This window comes from Rosa chinensis, chromosome 5 (genome assembly GCF_002994745.2).
Source record: "Rosa chinensis cultivar Old Blush chromosome 5, RchiOBHm-V2, whole genome shotgun sequence".
NCBI classification, from domain to species: Eukaryota; Viridiplantae; Streptophyta; class Magnoliopsida; order Rosales; family Rosaceae; genus Rosa; species Rosa chinensis.
In genome coordinates, this window is record NC_037092.1 from 31,163,795 (window position 1) to 31,181,004 (window position 17,210).

The 17,210-nt window shown below is 38.0% G+C and overlaps 1 protein-coding gene across 1 annotated transcript; it reads right to left on the bottom strand.

Moving 5' to 3' along the window:
- Positions 1-1,457: 1,457 nt before the first annotated feature.
- LOC112201859 (transcription factor bHLH123) lies at positions 1,458-4,413 on the bottom strand. Its single transcript, XM_024342781.2, has 7 exons — positions 3,892-4,413; positions 3,134-3,731; positions 2,894-3,004; positions 2,712-2,777; positions 2,484-2,549; positions 2,295-2,345; positions 1,458-2,062 (listed from the first exon to the last, which is right to left on the bottom strand). Exons 1-7 carry the CDS (start codon positions 4,203-4,205, stop codon positions 1,913-1,915), a joined length of 1,356 nt encoding a protein of 451 aa, XP_024198549.1. The 5' UTR covers positions 4,206-4,413; the 3' UTR covers positions 1,458-1,912.
- Positions 4,414-17,210: the final 12,797 nt, after the last annotated feature.

A 17,210-nucleotide genomic window follows, 5' to 3' on the forward strand; every position in this document is an offset into this window, starting at 1 on the left:
AAAGAGGCCCCTATTATCAATGAAAGGACGACTCAATTCTCTCCCAATTCAGTTTTCCTTAAACAGAAAACACTTATGCCAACGAAATATTCGTCAACAAAGGCCTCCCATGATTAGTTAAATGAAACCAAACACATAATTGTGTCGTTGAAAGAGTCATTGGCAAAAGCCAACAATAAATAGTACAAAAATTTGCACACTAGCACCAACGATTTATTTGTAGGCAAAAGTGTTACTTAAGAAAAATAAAATAAAAAGGGATTCACCTTTGTTGACAGATAATTGTCTATAAAAAGCCTCCTATAGAGAAGGTATAATGAAATGGACGGACTCTCGACATCTCAGGTGTAGCACTCCACCACTTCACCTAGTAACAAATGTATTCTATAAGTTTGAGTTTCAAAATTCCTTTTTTTATTATGGAAAATTCTACAATGTGTTAACGTATGACATGCATACAATTGCCTTAAAAGTGGTAAAATGAGTCCTCAAAATAGTAATATTGGTCCTCAAAGTGGTAACATGAGTCCTTGAAGTGGTAAATTTTCTTAGTTACCACATGAGTCCTCAAAATAGTAATATTAGTCCTCAAAGTGGTAACATGAGTCCTTAAAGTGGTAAATTTTCTTAGTTTACCGTATGAGTCCTTAAAGTGGTAAAATCAGTTGATGTATGAGAAATGTTAACATACCATAGCTTTACCCATTCTCCCATTCCTTGTATTTTATAAATTTGATTTTCTATTATTCTCCCACAATCTTGGTTGTCCCATGCTTGGTGCATTCGAAAGTTTCACTTCTTTGACTAGTGAGTTAGGATGTCCTTAAGTGCTATTGCTAGGATCATATATTGATTTTCTTACTCCATTTTGAGCGTCACTATGATGCTAAGGTGCTTTATTCATACATGTTTATTCTAGCTAGAGCGTCACTAACAGTAATATGTATTTTCTGAGTTCAATGGAGTGAGATTGTAATGACTACACTTTTCTTTCAAGTTCCTCAGAAAAGAAAAAAGAGAAATAGATGAAGAGGGGACCATTCATTTTTCCTGAAGTCAGATAGAAATAGTATATCTGTGGATGGAGAAAGAAAGAGCGTTTTAGTCTTTCTTTACCTTCCAATGGAAGCCCATCAATGTGACCATTCGATAAAAAAGCACAAAGCATAACTGATAGCATCTCCAAAATACAATTTTCTAATTCTAATAACAAAATAAATTCCAAAAGTAAATTGTAAAATACCTGGAAAAGAGGAGCTGTGGGTCATCTTCTGACTTCCACTAACATATATTCCAAGCACATAACAAATCAAAAGTGAGATCTCCAATCAAATGCCATCCCCACACTTGCACACTCCTATTCTAAATTTCAATTATTCCTTCCAAATTTTCTCCATCTTCCTTTTTCTCTTAAACTAAAGGTAGTGCCAGCTCTATTCACAATATAGCAACAGGGATTAATTCCTTAATAAAAAGCTCCTTTTTATGATCCTTGTATTAAACTCAGCTGCTATAACAACAAATTAATTTCTCTCTCTCTAAACTAATCAGAAAGTACTACTTTCCCTAAATTCAGCATCTGTTCTTATTCTTAATCCACCTCTCTAATCATATAATCCTTGGATTATTACAACAATTAATATGCTCCCATTGGTCCCATAATTGGCCAAACCTGCATCATTTTGCCTGTAAGCTTTGCGCAACAACAATGGCATTCCTATGGAGGGTCGTCGATCATTTCCTTTTCTTTCCATCCCGGACCAGAACAGACATGTGGGCATTTCTGTAGTTTCCTGCTGATCTTATCGTTCCCAACTTGTCTAGGGTTTTGATAAGAGACATTTACATGTGATTAATACTAGTTGCAGAGAATAAGGTCGACTCCAGATGTAAAGTTTTCTACCATTTTTCTTTATCTGAATGTTCCTCCAAATGTAGGCGTCCAAAAATCAACTGTTGGCTCATGTGCGGCCGGGAAGGTGCTCGAAACTGGAACCAAACATAGTCCACGGCTTCTTAGGTCATGTTTGGGACCTTCGAGGTCTTTAGATTTATCAGATTTCTGCATTGACCAAAACAACACTACGTTACTGTTTCCAAACATTAATTTGATTTTAGTATTATTATTAACACTCAAAATTTAGCTTCTACTTCGTAAAATACTAATTTTGGAATTCAAAGAAAAACTGAAAGTGTGAATAGCAGCAACCAAAAAATTAATATTAATGAACTGAGTACAACATTTGGATATATGGTATTATTTTTGGAATAGCAAGAAGGAAAATATTACACACCTGCTGGTGTTGTATGGCAGCTCCACTTTTCATGTATGGGTTGCTTAAAACCTGATATTATAAGATAAACATGTATACATTAGCATTTTTTTTTCTGCCATAGGAATGGCTTACATTGTCATTTATTTTGTTTATTAATATATAACTGATGACAATATAGCAGAGGTCTAGCTAATTTATAGGACTTACGGAAACTTGTTCATGGAGGAACTTGATATATTCAATGGCTTCAGAGAGCACTGAGGCTGTATCAGTCTGACACAAAATAAAACGTGATTTGGATCCGTCATGTACAGAAGTACATTCTAAATAAAAAAGAGGAAAGCTTTTTCAAATTCAGGAAGTGAATGATCCATCAATCTACTCTTTGGGAAAGTAAAGAAGATAGATAGCGTTTAGGAGCTAAGCTAAACTTACCTTTCCGAAAGGCGAAACCAATTGTTGGAGTGCAGTGATTCTGTCCCCCATCTTCTCTTTCCTCACCTAAGATCAAAGCTAGAAATTCTCATCTATGGCTATGTAGGATGATAAAAGAAAAAGCTTAACTGAACTGATCCCTCTTGTCAAGGAAAAAAAAAAGTTCACTGCTGTAATTGTACCTTAAAAGCTGGCAAAGTTGATGACGTTTCATTTCGTGGCCTTTTGGATGCTGCTTCACTCCCACTTTTCTTCACCACCGCACCAGAATCCTGATGAACTTCAGATATATTCTGTTCAGCAATGAACAAGTTAAATAACTTCAATCACGACAATCGAAACCCTAATCACGAAAGAAAAGGTTATAGCATGTGCTTGGTTTTCTTTCTGTACATAAAACTCATGACCTATCAAATATATACCTTTGGTTTCTCATCGAAGCGTGCCGTGGGAAATTGTGGTTGCAATGACGGGAAAAAGGTCGGCCGGACATCTTTCATGGCTGCCTCGTGAGGTGCATTCCAAAAGGGAGCGTTATTAGAAAATTGCAAATGGCTATGAGGACTGTTAGAAGGGTGTTTTGGAGGTGATGTTCTTAGAAACTGAGGGACTTTGTTAGACCAAGAAGGCAATAGCTCAGTCGAGTTAATGCCATAACTTGCTTGATATGGAAAAATGATAGAGGGTGAAGGCGGTTGTGGCTGATTATGATCATGAGGTGATCCCAGCAGTCCTTGTAATATGGTTGTTGGACTGGTCCCGTATAAAGCTGCTGAATCCATTTGAAAACTAGTGGGCAAGCCTTGACATGTCACTGTGCTTTCGCCGGAGCTATATTGAGGACTAAACTGCGTTTGGTCTAAAGAAAAACCCCGGCTCATTTCGCCGGAGCTGCCAGTAAACAACTTGTCTCTCCACTGGAGTTGTTGCTGATCGTGTGTTTCTTGCTGAAAGTTTGCGTTGGAGTTCATGTTGTCTTGTAATATTGAACGAAAACTGGTCTCGGCCTTCTCACCCCGACTGTACACATCAAATTAATACAATTTCACATTTGAATTTCATGAAATAATAGAAGAAAGAAAGTGAGCTTAGAATTCATCATAATTTTGAAGACATCAACTCATCCAAAAAAAAATAAATGAAAAATAACTAATTTTATGTGCAAAAATTTTCTACTTACAATATGGCTTGGTTCCAATCTGTCGCCTGAGAGTTAAGCCCTAAACCCATCATGTGCAAGCTAGGGTCGCCTCCACTGGAAGAATCAGACCCTTGCAGCTTCTGAGGATCATGGAAGACCATTGAAGAAGTACCGGAGACCGACCCGGAATCCATAGAAGACCTTGCCTTGATTTCAATCATGTCTGGCTGCCATCCAAAGCTTCCCAAGCTATTGAGGCCTGAAGATGGTGGCGATGCACCGGTTTCAAACCTGTTTCTTGAGGTCGAGGATGAGTCCCACCAGTTCCCAGTATTCTGAAATTCATCTGCCATAGCTTCAAATCAAAGCTCTTAACTGCTACTATATGCTTTGTGGGGTCTAACTTTCTTCAGATATTTCAACCTCTTGGGGTTTCTACTCTATGGAATCTGCAAGCTGCTGTGGTTTCATAATATGATTGAAAGCGGTTCGCTGCATCCCAGTATTTATATCTATTTATATTAGGTGAAGCTCAACGGTTTGGGTGAGGAATGAAACATGAAAGACAAGTAGTCGGAATGTGGTTGACATTTCAGAGGATGATTAGACAAGGGAAAGTCTTATTTGAAAATAAATATCTTTTCATTCTTTTCTTTTGTCTTGTAATGCTCTTTTACTTTTCAGTTTTTTCAATATTAACATTGTTATTATTTTTTGGGTAGTATATACATAATTACTTGGGAACTAATGATGGAAATCTTTGGTTCAATACAGTGAGGATTGGGAGACATATACTGCCACACATGGCCTCTGAATTGAGCGGTGACCCTGCAAAATGAGCAGCTTGTCTATTATATAGTGGCTGCTGGCTAGAAGTACAAATGTATATGTTCATATCCTTGGGTGAGTATCCACATGTTCATATCACCCTCTCCATAAGCTGAAATACTTCTTTTTCTTTTTTCTTTTTAAGGTAAAAGAAATCTCATAAGGGTGGTTCTAGTTTGACCTCCAAATTTATTATTTGGACCTCTCATACTTAGTACACCTCTAATTATTAATTAGAATACTTGAAAAGCTAAGTATACCTCTTTATTTTTACCAAAATGCCCTTGAACATGAGATACAACAATCTATTATTCTACTTTTTATCTCTATCTTCAACCACGAGAAGAAAAATGAATCAAAATCACATGACATTGCTTTCTTATGAGTAGATCTCTCCTCCACCAAAATTAATCAGATGGTTGGTTCTCGATCTTGATATGCATGTTGTTGGAACCCCTTTGAATTTGCTAAAAGAACGATTTCAAGGATATTGGGTTGGAAGATCAAGTAATAACTATATCATAATATTCAATTAATTTAGTTTAAGACAATTCCAAATCAAATTGTTTTGAATCTACATTTGTAATAAATGATAGGCCATGTATAGAAATTATTATTTTTACTTAATTGTTTTAAGTAAATTATAAAACTATATAGACAATATAAGGAAATATCGGGGAAAAAAAATTAATTGAATGTTATATTTGGTTGGAGGAGGTAAGAAGAGTATTTACTTATTTAGTTAATTCATTTTTCTCTCTTTGTCCTTATTTGTCTTTTCATATAAGTTGACAAAGTCAATTAATAACAGAAAAAAAAATTGGAGGTCCCAATATCAAATTTGGAGGTCCAACTAGAACCACCCATCTCATAAAATTCCGAAGCCAGAACGGCACATACAAAAATATCTGTATACTTGTACACAAATCAAAAGTCAAGTACTTAAGGACAGACGAGTATCATCCATTCATACAAACTAAATCTCACTTATTCAAAGAGCTTACTAGACTATGATTGATTCCTACACTAAATTAAAATAGCATAATTTCCTTTCATCAATGCACACAATTGTGGTTCTCCAAATAATTATTTAATAAACGGTACAAAAACTACACAGCAAGTAAGCAAGCAAGCAAACAAAAAAAAAAAAAACTAACTAGATAATTTCTCCTTGCCTGTAGTCAAGCTAGGAGTCTTTGCCGAGCAAGTAAGTCGTAGAGGAACATACACCTCACTTTTTTTTTTTTTCCCTTGTTCAAATCACCTTTAGTAGAAGCATAAGGCACCATCACACCATCAGGAGTCTAAACCAAACCCAAAGACTTTGCAGAGAATTTGGAGCTAAACTCCAGTACTTTTACCTTCTTAGGTTGAGAAGTTTTACCCCTATCAACATCAATAAGCAATGACCCTTTGGGAATTTTCATTTTCTTTGGTGAAGCAGTAGGAGTAGAGGCCCTACCACGCTTCCCAGTTTGCACCTCTTCCTCTGTTGTTAACATAGCAAAATTATCCTCCATCTGCTCTAGTTCACGGATTACTCTTATCTTTCTTAGGGAGCATTACATGCTAGAAATTAGCAAAAGTAGGGTTGGAAATAGTACCAAGAACCTGTGAAGAGAACTTGAAGGAGGAATTCCTATCCGAAATAATCCTTCCCAAAGTCAAAGCTGGGAGACCCTGCCTTTTTCTGCGCATAATGCACCATGGCTAGAGTACCAAATGCCATAATCTGGTCACACTTACCCGAAGGATGGAAAATCATGCCACAGTTAGAATATCTCCATATCATTTTTCATAGAGGAAAGAGATCTCTTTTTCCGCCCCAGTAGCAATTTTCAAAAGCTTCTTAAGGATTACAGGCTTAGAGATGTCATGCCCAACCCTAACCCCTAATATCCCCTTATTTTGAAACAGTTTCTCATCCAACTCAATGTAAGTACCCACAACAAATGCAATATAGGGGAAATTGTGTTTCTCCTCGTAGAGAGGATGGATTATTGATCCAAAACCAATAATACAGAGTATTAAGAGAAGCATTACTGATTGGAGTTGCACCATCATAATCCAATGATACCATGGGCTCTCTGGAATAGTCCTAAGGACCCCTACGTAAAACCTTTCTCTTATCAGCTTGATCATCAAATGAAAAAAGCAGAGTGTATTGTGAGGCTTTTCCTGCACCCTAAGGCTGTGTTTGTTAGGGGGGATTGTGTTACCCCAGCTTAATTTCTTTTAGAGTCCTCCACTCTTCAAGCCAGGTTATGCTATAGAGTGCCTTAACCCATGTTTGGTGCCAGCGGGATTAAATATAGAACCAACCTGCAAAACCTTCAACACCAGCAAAGCTCCACAATCCATGGACCCAAAAGCCGTGAAATCGGACCTAGTCCTCATCCTCGACTACGGCTCCCAATACACCCACCTCATCGCTCACCGCATCCAATCCCTCTCTGTCTTCTACCTCACCATCTTCAGCACCAGCCCCCTCAAGCCCATCACCGATCTCAATCCCTGCGTCGTCATCCTCCCCGAGAGCCCCACTCCATCCACACCTAGGTTCACCTTCAGCCATCATTTCCTTTGACTTTCCGTCGTAGTGTGCAGTTCTCAAATTGCCGAAGTTATGACAACCATGGGAGATCGGAGCCAGCCATGTCTGATCAGGAGCACCACATGGAAAGCCATCCACGGCAGCCCAGCCAGAGCCCGCCACCAACCTCCCACTCCGGACCGAATCCACTTCGCGAACCCGTATCTGGGTCGTTTTGTAGGTTTCGATTTGTGGAAGTTGAATTGGCTAAAGTTGATGATTAGGGGATCTGGGTCGTTGAAATTTGTTGGGTTTTAATGGCAGCTTTTGTGGGTTGAGGTTGAATTGCAGGTTGAGAATGATGAGAGAACGACGAACGGAAGGGAAGAGTAGATCGAGTGAGAGGGGCTTCCACAATCTCATGGTTTTTGGTGGGTTTGTAGTAGACGGTGTCGGAGTGGTTTTTAGGACTGTGGAGTCTCATTAAAAATAGTCCCCTTGCTGCCAAACATGGGATAACTGGGATTGGACTAGATAAGAATGTCCAATCCCGTGTAACAAACACCACCTAAAGGTCTTCTCCAAAACCCAAATATGTCAGAGGTGGTTCAGCAGATCCCTAAGGTCCACCTCTTTATGCATGAGCACCTTGCCAATCACGTAGGTCAGAGAAGATCGCTGTATAAAACAGTCGGTCAAGAGACATAGATCAAGTGGACCAAAGTTGTCCGCCAGTTGGAGAAGTAGTGAAGCTAGCCTCAATATCCTTGGTATTGCTCATCTAAAAATCTCGACACGAGAGCGAGTTAGGGTTTAGGTGTTTAGGGGTAGCATGCAACTGCTTAGGATTTTTGTTCATATATCATTAACTTTAGATTTGAAATACTTTATTGTCATATGCTCAGGTGTTTTTTGCAATCATTAGCAAAATTTTTGTGAATTTGAATGGAGTTTTGTGGGGTTATCCTTTATTATGCACAATTGGATCACAAGAGACAGAGTCATTCCCACAGGTTTGATACAAAGTGGCTTGGGCACTTCATAAATCATGAACATAAGTAGCTTGGGCACTGCCGTGAATAGGTCTGGAACCTGAGTCACTAGCCTTAACAAATGAACCGCTGTAGTAGAAGCTGCAGTCTTCTTCTTAGTCTCTTTAAAACCACCATAGCAGTGCCAAACACCCAACTACTAGGGGCCTCATACCCAACGACCCTAAACACCCAGTTTTCATTTGTTTCAACATATCACACACCCTACTAAATGCAACCGTTCGCTCATATCAAAAGCAAATGATCGCCGCCGCCCCGATTGGAAACTCAAAGGACAACTGTGGGTAAGCTTGATTCACCGGATCCACCAAGATTGTGACGGATTCGAATTTGGGCTTTCGTACCCCGTCATAACGCTGGCTTATAAAGAATAACAATACCGATCCGAGTATCGAGCCTATCATGAGCACAACACCTTTTGTGAAAAGGGCCTATGGCAGGACAAAAATCTCCAGCCACACTGAAATCGCAGTGATAAGAAACCCTATCAGCTCACACAAGCTGTCAAACTCCGCTACAGTTAACATTGATTTGCCAAAAAAAAATAAGAACCCCCTACACCACTTGTGTTCTCTCCACCGCCTTGGAAAACTTAAAAACATATCAATTCATTTGAGGCCCGATGGACAATCAATTCTTGAAACTTCATATCGTAGCCATTGTGCCCATAAGTGCTTTCAAATATGCCTTCTTCCTTGTCTAGAAGAGACGCCCGACAACGTAGAAGTGGTCTGAGATGGTTGAATCACCTACAGAACCAAATGAGGTTTTCTCCTTGTCAAAGATGGCCTGAGACGCTGCCAGATGAGTGAAGACTTCGTCAACCATCAAGGACAACAAAGGTGTTGAGAAAAAAAAGAAGAAAGGAAGAAACCCTAGAAAAGCTCAGTTTGTTCTCTCTTACCAAGTCACCTTCACAATTAGGTTTTTTTTCTTTTCTTAAGCATACATAGTAGTATTTATTAATGAACAATAGGAGCAAAATCACACATAATGATCTACACCAATGACCCAACTAAAAGAGTCGTTATCTAAGTAACTCCACCTGATCCTACTATAATAAGTGCATGACACAGAAAGTAAGGACTCTAGAACCAAACAATAAATCTAAACACATGAGCTCAGAGTCTACAAACTTTTGTAAAGAGGAAGTTAATCTCTCTAGATCCACAGTCATGAACCTGACCCTTACCTAGATTCGAAACTTTTATACAAAAACCACATGAGTTACACAACCAAAACCAAAGTAACTGCATGCCTAAAAGCTTAATGGAAACCGGTGCTGCCCAAGGTCTATGTACCATGGAAAACCCTAGAAAAATTTGCTGCTTTTAACAACCAACCGACGTGGTTAGTTAATCCAATAGTGAATCCCCAGCTCTATTGTTGACAAAATCCAATGCTGCAAATTTGTTCCAACTCCAAGCCCCATCACTGATGAAGAGAAAGTGGCCATCTAACAAATCAACTATCGGCCTTTTTTTTTTAAAGGAGTTTAGAACCTAGCCTAGTTGGGAGACTCAGCCCCACGCTCGGTTCCATTTATTATATTAATAATATGATTTTGCAACCCGGGGGGGGGGGGGGGGGGGCATAAAATCTGAACCTCATGCTACGGGAAAACACTTACAATAATCCTTCGTAGAGAACATCCTGAATAATAGCAGGAGTCTCATCTAACCAAACATCATCAACAGCAAACAAACTAGCAAGGTGTGCAAATCTATCAGCAACATCATTTGCTTCACGGTAAATATAACGAATTCTAACTGACTGAAAAGCATTAAAATAATCTTTACAATCATCTAAAATCCGACTTACCTCCGAGAAATCCTTCTCCGAACTGTCGGCCTTTGAGATACCATCGTGGTTTGTAAGATGACTAGACTGAAGAACAAAAAGGATCGGAAATGCCCATATCCAAGAACAAAAACCAGCTTGAATTCCAAACCTTAAAGAATGCCAACCGCGGTTGTAATCCTCCATTTCGCCGATAAACATCATTGACATAAAAACACCACGGCAAACAACTTATCCACACCATTAATACGTCGTGACCTCTGCTCTCAAACTATATGAGATTCTTTATATCATTGGGAAGCTACTCAAGTTTCTCAGACCAGCCTCCATTAAAAGAAGGAATCAAGTCACTAATGAGCTAGAGTCGTTGTGTAAAGGTGTTGATACCAACGATAGAACTGAAAAAGTCGAATTTGTCACCGTTATACTCCCTCTACAAACCCTAAACAAAGTATGTTAATTATCTTATGTTATGACAAATTTTGAGAATGTTTTTTCATAAAACAAAAAAAAAAAAAAAATATATATATAAAAACATGCGAAATTCCGATCTTTCTAAAACTAAAATTTGAGGGGCAATGTTTTTGACCAACAAGGGGATGAAGAGAGGCGGCAGGGTGATTATGAAGATATTGATACTATTTTGACTTTTTTGAAACAAGAGTCAACGAGGGGTCCAGGAAGCGTGCAAGCGTGCAGCAACATATGGGACCCAATAATTTTTCAAAATTTTCCAGCCACCCTAAGAGTCAGAGCCCTGATAGTGACCTGATCTGTAATTCTGTATATTCGTCTCCCATCCTAATCATTTGGCCTACCCCCAACCCTAACACAGACGCAGACAGCACCCACCACCAATCCATCCACCGTCTTCATCAAAATATCCGATTGCCCTTAATCATCTCACGTCTGAGAATTAAACTCTCACTTTATTGGTGCTGGAGTTTGTCTGCGTGTGAAAGAGAGACCAAAACTATATTGTCAACCTGGTGGAAGAGGTACTAGTAATGGTTCAGGGTTTGTGAATGGCTGCTGCAGTGGTGATTGACGAGTGGAGTTGACACGGTGAAATGGGTCAAAACAAGAATACAATTTCTCTTTAAGCTCTCTTTGGAAATGATGTAGTGAAATTTGAGGGACCAGCTAGGGTAGTTAAACCATTGGATCATGGATTCATGATGAAAAAATCATGTGTTTAGCGAACGAGGGTGTTCGAATGGTGCTTTCTAGTGAGTCCAAAATTGTGAGAGTTTGTTGAAATATAGTGCGCAAACCATGTTAATCAGACAAAGAAAAAAGGAAATAGATCATCCTAGAAGCATTATTCACTTAATTAGTAATTGTGTATATATAATAGGAATATTGTTTTTGGTTTGGGCATCATCAACAGAAAATTGCAAGTTTAAGTGATCTAAATTATTAGGGTGGACAATTATTGGAATTCATATAAAATCGGTAAACCGGGTACTGAAATTTAGTGTTCCACAAAGACTACACCAGGCAACCCTAATAAGACCTTTGCACTTAACTAGGTGGTAGTTCAATTCTCGCTTTCTTTAAAGGCAGCTCCGCAATTTTATAAGTCGGGTGCCAAAATTTTGATATAATAGAAAATATGAAATTACTATGTGTTTTATTTTTTTATTTTATTTTTTTGAATAAAGGGCTGCCCTCAAGCCTTGATTAATGAAACTGTCGAATACAAGGGGGGGACATTGAGCCTAAACCCCTTATTACAATAAGCATCTAGAGTTTTTTCCTAAATAATATCAGAAATCTCTACAGGAGACTTGTATTCTAACAAGCATCAACTAGCAAAGAGTGCACAATTAGCTACTCCATTTGCTTTAACATAGTAGTGACATAGCGGAAAGATAACTTGATATGTAACCCGATTACAACATAGCATAATTACCAGCTTTAGCACAGGTTTCCTCCGATGTTGCCGCCGAAAAATAAATCTGACGACACTTAGTCTCATCCTGCCACTAGGCGATAGCGACCATTTGACAAAGCAAAAAAACCGCCTCCTACCTAGAGCAGACAAGGCACATTGAGTGCATACACATGCACATCACCCAACTAGTCCTAGACAACAAGTGTAGAGATTTATTGCACGCCAAAGACGCTACATAATGAAACAGTTGTTGCAAATAAAGCTAACAACAAAAATAAAATAGGTAGCTTAGAAAGGGAGCCCTAGCCCAAGCCTTAAACAGGAAGCAAGAGAATTGCACATTGCCAGCCAAGCTTGGCCCAATCCATCACTGGCCGCCGCCGGCGAATGACCACCAGCGCTGCCTCGCCTGAAACTCCAGACCGCCACCACCAGCATGTCGAAACACCAACCAGCCCCTTCACCAGATCAAATCCAATAGATCCGATCCAGATCGATCAGTGCAACGTCTCGCTGCCACGAGCCCTCCACCACCCAGCAGCCTCCGGAGTCTCGCCACCCATCCCCTCTGCTGACGAGGCCACCGATGAACAGCCCAAATCTCGACAGTCACCGTGATTTCCCCTTACCCCAATCTACACACTACCACCAAAGAGCCCCGATATAGACAAGGATGTCGATTGAGAGATCCGGCTTACACCAGACCCTCGGCCCATCCGACGACAGCGAGAGGGCACGTCGCCGGACAGGGATGGAAGATCGACTCGTGCTTTCAGACGGCTATTGTCGCTCGTGTTAGTATATGTGTTTTATTTTTTAATAAAAGACAATCAATTATACATAAAGCAAAGTTTACAAACAGACTTATAACCCATACACATATCCTGCATAGGGTTGAAACCAAATTTTGCGTACCGGATACCTATCATTTATAGCCAAAGTCATAATGACTCAACTCTAAGGAGTAAGGACACGACAACATAGCAAACCTCACCTACTCATTAATTCTGGTGATGGGGTCATAACTGTAAAAACAAAGGATATATAGTGAACCAAAAACTGCTAGGTTTAAGTTTGAGAAAACCATAAAATGCTTTAGAACTTGGATTGGGTTAAATTTTTAATTCAAGAGCTACTTCAATATTAAGGCACTTATATCAATCCATGATCATCCGGCCAAGTGACATAAGTCTTCTTTTTGTAAAGAGGTCCCGATTTCAACTATAAAAAAAAAAACAAGTTTTGATGTGTAACAAAAAATCACTTCACCAATTAGTAAAGGGCGGAGGACTTTTACCAGCTAATTAAATTGCACCGGATTTGATTGAGATTTTTGTACCCAAAAAAAAACATCTATAGAATATATATATATAGGCGTGTAAGAGATCGGGGGTGTCGGAGAGGCTAAGGCCTTATGCGGTGGTGTTATTGAACCACCTCCATGTTCTTCATGTAGCATTCATTGAGACAAAATGACTTTCAAATTACGTTGGTAATTTCGCATAGTCGGCTCTACTTCTCTCTCCCCAAGTGTTAAGACTTCTTTGTAATAACAATGTAATAAGGTTCATGATTTGACTTTTTTTCTCTCTTACTTTGTTCACTTTATATCTGCCTGACCATACATTTTTGTACCGGATTATGTTTTACAAGCATAAATCAATAATTAGTTAAACACTTTTAATCTAACGTTAGTAATAATCGGAAACGTTGACTTTTCGAGTGGACATTAACAAGGTGATCCAAAAAATAGATAGGTATATCTATGATGTCATATCGCAGTAAGCTTGAGGTGTGCAAGCTGACAAACTGAAAGATGCTTACTCACATATTTAGAAGACACAAACTAGTGATATCCTTCGTATGAGAGAGACAGAGACAGGCCTGAATGTAATACCGATCCGATCGGGCCGACCATGTGTCTTTCTCTCTATCTCATTCTCAGTCACACTGATTCGACACAGAATTAAAGCACATGACAGGTATACCAGGCCAAGCAAAGCCAATCAAATGCAAGAAAGAAATACGAACTACCTAGCCCTAGCTGGCTAGCTAGCTTGCTGCTTTCTCTAATCTTCTCAATTCCGATCGCATACTTATACAATATTTAGGTCAACCGCAGAATAACTCGGAGACAAAGTGAAACACGCAATGGGTAGGTCAAGACATACCACCAAACTTATAATTAGTCTGCTTTGTTTATCTGCTAACTAGATTAACTGATTGGTTCTCTGTCAAACTAAGACACACGCAGACTTGCACTAACTCACTAATAAGTAATAGATAATTCCTGTTTAATTACTTTTCAATGTGATAGCTTGTACGAATCACCTCTAATGGGGACCATGCACGCATAGTCATAAGTCAATATATATAAGTTATTTATTTAACTCTTAAACAAGTCAACTGGCATGATTTTCAAGCTTGACTAATGAAGTTTGGCGAACTTTCGGGAGCAATTTGGACGGTTCAGATTAATGGGGTTTGACTTTTGATTTAACTTGATATATAACATGTAATTCACAAGTGATAACCCTGTTCATATTATATGTTGTTTGATTAATTTTAGCTAGGTAACTACATCAAACTAGTGTTCTACGTGTGAACGATTTGCACTAGCTAATTCGTGAAAAACAGTCTTATTACACGCATAGCACATGCTCCCCATGTGATAAAAATGGAGTGATCGTAAGAGCAAGTTCATCCGTGGGTCACCAGGTCACCTACTATTCACTGTTTTTTATGTGTATTTTCACTCTTTGGGTCACAGACATAGTGAATTTCGTGCCCTAAGTCGCCAGGTGTTACCCTGGGTCACTTTATGGGTCACCCTGGTGACCTGCAAGCTGACCTGGTGACCCAGGTCTTATTGGAAACTGTGCTCGTGACCCACAAAGTAGAAATAAACACTAATAAGCAGTGAATAGTAGGTGACCAGATGACCCAACGGGTGAACTTGTTCTAAGGATATGTGGGTTTTGGGAGTCTTTCCTTAAGATTATATTGATAGCTTGGGAAAGGGAATTAATGGTGGATGCATTAATTAACTTAGCCGTTACATTTTAAGTATACTGTAGTGGGATTAGGCTTTGCTATTCATCTTGGTTTTATAAGCACTGCAAGTGGCTTAGTGGTTCTTGTCTAGTTTGGTGTGCTCCCCAACCTAGGTTCGAACCCCGAAACTGTCAAAGTGGCGAGGCACTGTGCTGCAATGCATAGTTGGAGTATTTCACATGCGCCAAAGGGGTTTATCTTGGGCCTAGGAAGTTTTTGGGTTCCCCTTGACAAAGTCAAAAAAAAAAATTTCATCTTGGTTTTATAATTGAGGAATGAATATTTCTAAATTTTGCCTAAATTAATATTTACATTTTTGAGAGATTTGGTATGGTTACATCATTTTTGTGTCTGAATAAATGATCCTCATATCGCCATACTTACCTAAAATTAAAAATAAACATGCTTTCAGTATTTCTATGAATTTTAGTTAATTGACCATGAACATCGGCGCCTTGGTGCACAACACATACATGCATGTACGTGTGATAACTTTTTCTTACTCATAGGTCTAACAATTGGCCAACTGGCCAAGCATATTAAAATTTAAAATGGCATGCACATTCATCATATATATGGTGATCGATTAGGGTTATGATAGAAAAGATTTAAATCTCTCTAGCTTGATTATCATTTATCTCTACATTGCAACAAGCTAAGGAGTTAGGGCATCTTGGTAGATTAGGATCAAGAATTCGAACATCTCATTATTCTATAAAAATTTCTCTCACTGTTCCTCTTCGCTTTTTTTTTTATGACAGAAAAACACTACAAGGAAAAAGAAAAACCTCTAACAATTCCCGTTCCCAACTGAACCAAATGGAATGCTGGAGACACAAAAAGAGGAAGGCAATAAAACCAGACCTTAGGCTTCTGATGATTATAGGCTAGAGAGGCTAAATGATCAACTACAAAATTAGCTTCCCTAATGTTTTCCTCAATGTGCATATAGGTATGAAGAGAGGATATATTAATTGATTTTTTTTTATGACATGATATGTTAATTGATGATATTTGCAAAATTTCATCTTTTATTTTCTCTCTCTCTATATATATTATAAAAAGGTGGTTTAAGTCGGACCTCCAAATTTGCTATTTGGACCTCTCATACTTAGTACACCTCTAATTTACTTTTTAGAATACTTGAATGCTAAATAGGCCTCTTTATTTTTATCAAAACACCCTTGAACATGAGATACAACAATCTATTACTCTACTTTTTATCTATATCTTCAACTACGGGAATAAGAATGAATCAAAATCATATGATGTTGCTTTCTTATTAGTAAGTCTCTCCTCCACCAAAATTAATCAAAGGGTTGGTTCTCGATCTTGATATATTGTTGAAATCGCTTTGAATTTGCTAAAAGAATGACTTCAAGGGTTTTGGTTTGGAAGATCGAGTAATAACTATATCATATTATTCAATGAATTTAGTTTCAGGAAATTTCAAATCAGATTACTTTGAATTTATTTTTGTATTAAATGATAGGTCATCTATAGAAATTATTATTTTTAATTAATTATTTTAGGTAAATTAGAAAACTATATAGGCAATATAAGGAAATTTCGGGAAAAAAATTTAATTTAATTGAATGTTATTTGGGGAAATAAGAAGAGTAATTTTTTTTTCCAATTTTTCTCTCTTTGTCCTTATTTGTCTTTTAATATAATTTGACAAAATTTATTAATAATTAAAAAACTCAAAGGTCTAAATATCAAATTTAAAGTTCTAACTATAACCATTATAAAATGTAGGTTTTCCATTTGTGTACTTCTCTATTTTTCGCTTACTAATCAGCCACTAGAGAAGTACTACATATTATACTACCATGAGTCGACCCACCCATCACTTAATCTTTCCTAAAGAGACCAACTAAGACTTCCACTTTGTTCATCTAAACTGTACGATATTTGTTTATATTAGCCGAAAGACTGTATGCCAACTTTATAAAAGTTGAGCTCTCCAGACTCCAGAGGAACAAGGCTTATGGATATGTATAAATATAGTTTATATTATTATAATACAATAAGTTGAAAATAATTCAATGATCAAGATCATTAAAAACAAGAGGCTGCAGCTTGCACATAGTTTCTTATTCAAGTAAGATTTACAAATGACAAATTGCTTAGTGGAAAATAAAGTAAACTAAGTACATTCTAATCATGATGATAAATTTGTTTGATTAACTAA

What these genes read in the sequence shown, in the direction of transcription:
- LOC112201859 (XM_024342781.2), bottom strand. Translation starts at nt 4,205, where the DNA reads ATGGCAGATGAATTTCAGAATACTGGGAACTGGTGGGACTCATCCTCG. An exon ending in TGGTTTCGCCTTTCGGAAAG is followed by an intron (nt 2,550 to 2,711) that starts GTAAGTTTAGCT and finishes ATTTTGTGTCAG; the next exon opens with ACTGATACAGCCTCAGTGCT. An exon ending in TCCTCCATGAACAAGTTTCC is followed by an intron (nt 2,346 to 2,483) that starts GTAAGTCCTATA and finishes TTATAATATCAG; the next exon opens with GTTTTAAGCAACCCATACAT.